Here is a 7,500-nt window from a genome sequence, read left to right as displayed (position 1 = left end):
ACAGAGAACTAGATAGAGGTGGCATCATGTTAGGATGTAACGTTTCGCTTGTTGCAGAATACAACCCCTATGTACTTCAAAAGGCTTCAACAAGCGAAACGTTGTACATACATCTGATAAAGGTTCCATCCTCACGTTGTGTCTACCCTGATCCTTCTATCGACAATTGTCATTTTAAATCGACAGAGGACTATACACGCAAATTGTTTTTAGAGAATAAAAATTAAATAAAAACGAATAAAGCAATCTGGAACTGGAATGTGGAACGTAGGAGTGGCTGCAGTAAAAGCGAATGGTATGACAATAGACACCATGTTTCTCAGAGAGGCATAAACAAAATTAGAATTTTTTTATATAAAGAATGAGAAGCACTGAATCGAATCTCATTTAGTACATAAAATAAACCGAAAGTACCACGGTGTTTAACATCACATCCGACGTTCTTGTCACAAAGAAAGTTAGCAATGTAAACAACAATGAAGAAGCTAGAAGTGGCTGTTGCCGTTATTGCAAGAATGTGTGTGTGTGTGTGTGTGTGTGTGTGTGTGTGTGTGTGTGTGTGTGTGTGTGTGCTAAATGTGCAGTTACAAAAAAATAAATAAACAAATAAATAAATATATAGATAAATGAATAAAAGAAAGACCTATCGATATCGATCTAAATCGGACGTGTCCCTTCCGGCCCCTAATTGGCTGAGAGAGCGGTAACGTCACGGCAACAGAGACGACTGGTTGCTAGCGAAGCGAGTTCACCCGAAGGGCCGAGTCCCCGCACAGCGGGGTCGGGCGCAGCCCGTTGTTCGTAAAGAAAAATGATAATAAATAAATAAAATGAAATAAAATGAAACAATGAAAAATAAACTTCGGAAAATACACTGCAACCTCAACTATTCCAGACGACTATAAGTACTAAACACATATGAGTTGTCTCTCAGTAACACGGATTTTACCTGTACAATGGTCTTAAAAATTACAAATTAAAAAGAAAAGAAAACTGAGGTGGCGAGGAGCTACCGTCAGACTCAGTCGGTTATGGCCGGTATACGGATATTTTTCCACATGGACATTTTCCCACTAGCATACGGACATTTTTCCACCATGCACATTTTCCCACCGGTATACGGACATTTCCACATGGGCATTTTTCCATATCAGTTTTTCCCACATCCATTTTCTACATGCCCACCTATATGTGGGAAAATGGATGTGGGAAAAAGTGATATGGGAAAATGTCCATGTGAGAAAATGTCCTAGATTCGCTGAAACCTGCGGCCGACGCCACCACATACCGAAGACGCTCCCTGTTTTCCTCGTAGTCCCAAGAGAGAGGAGCTTTCTTGAAAGGATCACATGACACAAGAAGCTGAAGATGTTGACGCCAATGTAGCGGCTCAGGAAGGGCAGAGCGGATACCAGACCGTTCTGAAGCAGAGGAACATGTGCTTATGTTAACACTTCGGAGGAATCATGTTCACGAAGGATGCGCAGACGGAGATCTCATGAGACTTTTTAGTTCACTTAAAAGTGGCAGTTTGCCGACAAGATTGACGAGATAAACTTTTTAGTTCCTCTTGTTTCTCACTTTTTATTTATTTATTTTTTGAACGTCAGGTAATCAAAATCTTATTATACCTCCATTTTGTGCATATGTTTAGTGATCCTATTCTACCACTAGTCTCTCCATTTTAACTTGGCGAAAGCATATTAGAGACCAAAATTTACTTTTTATTTATGTATTTTTTGAACGTCAGGTAATCAAAATCTTATTATACCTCCATTTTGTGCATATGTTTAGTGATCCTATTCTACCACTAGTCTCTCCATTTTAACTTGGCGAAAGCATATTAGAGACCAAAATTTACTTCACTCATTAGAGTCATAATATTATCGAAACCTATACTCTTACAGACAGAAAAAAGGAAACTGGAGGGACGGTAGCTCGAGTCCCGTTAAACAGTCAGCGTGTAACAGGCAATATGGGTACATGGTATTAAAAAAGAATCTCCACAACGTTGATAGGGTTGGGTGCAGCAGCGGTTACTTGATGTCACTCACCTTCTTCATGGAGAACCCAAGAACGTTCTTGAGGTACGTTGGGATCTGCGTCAGGAAAATGGCGAAACCCCACGAGTTACCGAACTCCAGGAGAACGATGACCCATACGGCAGGAGAAGTGAGGATTTTCTTCCAGGGTGGAGAGACCGATTGGTCTTTCGAGGTCCCAGTTTCCCGGACAGACCCCTCGATTAAGTCCCGCTCTTCGCGACTGATGCTGTGAAAAAGGAAAAGGTGAATCAGGTTAGCTGGAATTAATCAAAGCACATAATGGAATATTTTATCAAGATAAATTAACCTAAAGAGACCCAGTGACCCCCTTGAAGAATTTTGTTCTGGCTAACGTCCCGACAGCCCTGGTCATATAGGGAGGCGACCCAACATCGGCCTAAAATCCCAGCGGCTTGTCGCAACTGACAGGGCTCTGCTCTACTAGGGGTTTCTCACTTCTCACTGTGTGGGAGTGCGGTGGTAAGAGATGAATCTGGTCAGCGGCAAACGATTTTATTCAGCATAAAGAGAGACATCCAGTTTCAGAATTTCCTCTGAAATGACTGAAACCGCTAACGACCAATTGACCTACTGTAGATATGCTCTGCAACTATCGCTCTTTTGTATTCCTTGCTTAAGGCTCAAAGTTCTTCACGGTAGTTTTGAGAGGGTTTAGACAGTATCGACGTGCCTCCTCTGTACCTCGCCACAGTGACTTAGTCAATCTTGGTAAGGTTGTTTGGATGGTACTAACTGTATGCAGAGTTGATGTACTTTCGATGAAAATGGAGAATTCCTGACAAAACGCCTTTAATTTAAGTTCTTTAATATTAAAAAAGGCGTAGTCTCCATAAATAAAAGTTTAGACAAACATAAACTATAAATAATACTAACGACTGAAAGTGAATCTAACACTTCCAATTCTAATGCTTTGTTAATTGTTCTTCAAGCACTTTTATCTGAGACTGCTTTTTTTTTTATCTCTTAAGAGTAAAGTAGGCTATCACTGCTTATACGGTACAGTGGTTTACATCCTTTCTCTGTATCTCCCGTGGGGTCCTTCTGGTCAATGAACTCAATCAACAACAACAATCTCTCTCTCTCTCTCTCTCTCTCTCTCTCTCTCTCTCTCTCTCTCTCTCTCTCTCTCTCTCTCTCTCTCTCTCTCTCTCTCTCTCTCTCTCTCTCTCCCTCTCCCTCTCTCTCTCTCTCTCTCTCTCTCTCTCTCTCTCTCTCCCTCTCTCTCTCTCTCTCTCTCTCTCTCTCTCTCTCTCTCTCTCTCTCTCTCTCTCTCTCTCTCTCTCTCTCTCTCTCTCTCTCTCTCTCTCTCTCCTATCTGGTAATTTATCACCAACAGCCAGCGCTTCTTTGCTGTCTAGCATATTTTCGATTGAAAAATCTGGTAACCTTGGTTACAACCCTCCCCCCCCCGAATCACATGAAGCCCTCATGGGGAACAAACCCTACCCCCTCCTCCCCCCGTCTCCCCCACTCTCTCCCCCATCACACGAGAACCTCTCGAGGCACATCCCCTCCCTCTAATCACAAGAGAACCTCCTTTTGAGCGAGAAGACCCACCTGGAGTGCGTCGCAGGCGTGGGCGAAGTGTAAAGGAACCAGACGAGGCCCCACAGCATGGCGACGGCCCCGGCGAAGTAGCAGGCGGACTCCCATCCCAGCTCGTCCGTCAGAATCCCGCAGACGGGCATAGCGATGATGATGCCCAGATGAGTGGCTACATAAATAACGGTCTTGTATATACAGTATATACATACATACATACATACATACATACATACATACATACATACATACATACATACATACATAAGTACACACACACACACACACACACACACACACACACACACACACACACACACACACACACACACACACACACACACACACACACACACACACACACACACATATGTATATATATATACATGTGAATAAATTCGCTAGTGGACAGCGACATCAATCATACAATCTAAATAACCTCTCTTGAGTCTACAGGCGGTGGTTCGAATCCTCTGCGCGACGGTTATTTAGATTGTATATATACATATATATATACATATATGTATATATATATATATATATATATATATATATATATATATATATATATATATATATATGTTCAGATATACGTTTGTCTAAACCTCGGCTCGATTCACTGAAATAGGAGGCTGAGCACCCCTTACAAGGAATCTCATGAACAACACTTAATGAATTTAGACAAGCGTATATCTGAACATAAAAATTACTTTAGAGTACACAGGACGTTCAACTCCTTAGTTCAGTATGTGGACAACTTTGGCCACCTTCCCCATTGGGAAGGATCATGAAAAGAAGGATCATGAAAAGAAGGCAAGAAAAACGATTGAAGCTGCATATATAAACGTCAAAGAAAACACTAATGGAAGAGAGGGATTTATCTGCTTATCGAAAGTGGCAAATGTCCTTATACTAGACTCGCTAAGACACCGGACAAATGCTCACCGCCCCTCAGGAATGATATAAAATGTGACATGTAATACCTTTTGTAGACAACTCTCTGAAGAAGACCAAAGTGGTCGTAACGTCAGAGTATAATCTATTCCGAGAGCATCTTTGTTTTACTTCCACTACCCAAAAACTTTCATATATATATATATATATATATATCTATATCTATATATATATATATATATATATATGTATATATATATATATATATGCATATATATATATATATATATATATATATATATGCATATACACTGAATGATAGCGTATTAGATTAAGTCACTGTAACTTTGTTACGGGGTAGCTGGGTTCGAATCCTCGGCTCGTCCACGTTTCAATTTCCAACGGATGTTTCCATCGTGCGATTCTTCAGTCTCGACTGCGATGGCATGGAATTAAAAGTGATTTGTGGTTGAAGATATATATATATATATATATATATATATATATATATATATATATATATATATATATATATATATATATACCTCTATCAGGTTAATCGTGAACCAGAATAAAACCTGTCAATTCAAGGATGTTGAAACATTGTGGCAAGAATAAAACAATGGAGGAGACTGCAAGAGACCATAAGACCTACACTAGGTGGTTTCATATTTCTTACCATGTGTCATTCCCGTCCATAAATTTATCTAACCCTTTCTTAAAACAACCGATAGTTTCAGCGTTTACTACATGGTTTCTAAGTCTATTCCATTCGATAGACATTCTATTGGTGAACCAGTTCTTGCTATTTCCTTCTTAAAATTAATTTTGTCCAATTTAAACCCAATGCTACGAGCCCTACCCTTCTATCATAATATGATGATCTTGCATCCATCTTCTTTCTAGAGAGTATAAGCTAAGGTGTCTAATTTGGTAAGGAATGAACTAGGACTAAGACATGTGTCTCTTATCCATTTTCCTTAAAGTTGAGGGAATTCATCTCAATATGGAGGGAAGATGAAAGTGGACCATAACTGATTAGATGAGATATGAATGTGCTCAACAACGTCAGCTCCCACTTGACAATGATAAGACCGCACGTTGCCGAACTAGATCTCTCATGGGAGTGGAAGGGAGTGGAAGGGAGTGGAAGGGAAGGAGGAGATGCACGAGATCAACTCGCCCAGTGAACTAAAATGGAACTCTACTGTGCAGGTCGAGTTTGTGACAACACGGAAGCTTCTCTTTATCTATTTGTTTATTCATATATTTTTTCATGTATTTATATATTTATGTTCAAGACTACCTTCTGCTTTCCCAACAGTTGTGAGGACAAGTAGCCAACAGAATCTGGGATGAAGGGAGGACGGAACCATTTTCCCGTTCGTATCGATGGTCTTGGCTGATTAAGTATCACTTTTCATCCCTTTTCCCCCTCTCCATCTCCCTCTCCCCATCTTCCCCTCCCTCTCCCCCTCTCCCTGTCCCCTCCTCTCCCCCTCCCTCTCCCCCTCTCCCCTCCCTCTCCCCTCATTCTCCCCTTCCCTCTCCTCCTCTCCCCTTTCCCCCTCTCCCCCTTCTCCCCTCCCTCTCCCCTTCTCCTCCTATTTCTATCCTATCCCCTCCCGCATCCGTCTCCCGCTCTCCCCCTCCGTCTCGTGATGAGAGTCCAGTGGTTCCCTGCTGGGTGTCACGGCCTCAAGTCATGCTTGAGCATAACAAGCTTCTGTCCCTCAGGGAACGTGATCCTTCAATGGCGAGCAAAGAAGTTGCTTTAGGGGGTGGGAGGTAGGCGGAGGTGGGAGAAGAAAGAAGTGGAAGGGTGTCTGTTATTCAGGACCTTTTTTTTTTTAGCCATCTTTAGACATTTCATTGGGACTCTTTCAGAATTTTAGTCCTTTTATAGGTCTTTTCCAGACTGTTAGACCTTTCTTATGTATTTCTAAACATTTTTTAGATGTTTTTGGGTATTTTTCAAAATTTGTTAGACCTTTATATATACATATATATATACATACATAGATACATATATATATATATACATATATATATATATATATATATATATATATATGTGTGTGTGTGTGTGTGTGTGTGTGTGTGTGTGTGTGTGTCTGTATATATACATATATATATATATATATGTATATACAGTATATATATATATATATATATATATTTATTCATTTATTTATTCATTTATCTATTTATTTATTTGGATGCTGGAGAACATAAACACAGGGGAAGGCTCGGGACCCTAAACACTCTAACGTTTTGTTCGCGTAGAACTTCTTCAGAGAGTGTACGGAAAACTGTAATTAAAGTTTATCTTCTCCATCATCCAAATCATTTGTCCAGAAATACTTATCAATATATATTTATAATATATATATATATATATATATATATATATATATATATGTATATATATAAGATATATATATATCTTCTCCTTTTCTGCATGAGTGGACGGAGGGGGGTGGGTCACCGAATTTATGAAGCGGCCTTGCTGTGGATGTGCTGTGTTTTGCGATACTGCTTCTGACACAGGGCAGTGGAAAGGATGCAGGGATGACCCGTCATCCAGGAGGTGCCAAGATAAGAGGAATTGAGGAGGGTGGAGGGGATTGAAATATATAGGAAATGGAATGGGTGGGAGTGGTTTCTATGCCTTTTTCTTTTTGGCTACCCCCCGTGTAGGGGGGAAATATATATAAATATATGTATATATATATATATATATATATATATATATATATATATGTATCTACAAGGAAGGTAGCCAAAAAAAAAAAAAAAAGGCATAAAATCCATTCCCACCCATTCCATCTCCACATACTCCACTCCCATTCACCCCCTCCATCCCTCTTATCTTGGCTCTTCCTGGATGACGGATCATCCCTGCATCTCGTCCACTGCCCTGGGTCAGGAGTAATGCAGCAAAACACAGGACATCCACAGCAAGGCCGTTTCATTTAATCTCACTTCATCCCATCAT

The 7,500-nt window shown here is 40.3% G+C and overlaps 1 protein-coding gene across 2 annotated transcripts in view; it reads right to left on the bottom strand.

Moving 5' to 3' along the window:
* LOC143025454 (putative transporter slc-17.2) overlaps positions 1 to 7,500 on the bottom strand; it is a 66,479-nt gene that overhangs the window by 5,538 nt on the left and 53,441 nt on the right. For both annotated transcript variants that reach the window (XM_076185141.1, XM_076185142.1), the window contains exons 7-9: positions 3,624 to 3,780; positions 2,055 to 2,271; positions 1,289 to 1,421 (exon numbers count right to left, since the gene is read on the bottom strand). In XM_076185141.1, coding sequence (XP_076041256.1) covers positions 1,289 to 1,421; positions 2,055 to 2,271; positions 3,624 to 3,780 — 507 coding nt within the window. The remainder of the gene's footprint in view (positions 1 to 1,288; positions 1,422 to 2,054; positions 2,272 to 3,623; positions 3,781 to 7,500) is intronic.

The sequence above is a fragment of the Oratosquilla oratoria genome, chromosome 5 (genome assembly GCF_046742065.1).
Source record: "Oratosquilla oratoria isolate Oo_2021 chromosome 5, ASM4674206v1, whole genome shotgun sequence".
In the NCBI taxonomy this organism is placed as follows: domain Eukaryota; kingdom Metazoa; phylum Arthropoda; class Malacostraca; order Stomatopoda; family Squillidae; genus Oratosquilla; species Oratosquilla oratoria.
This window is presented reverse-complemented; position numbering and strand designations above follow the sequence as displayed.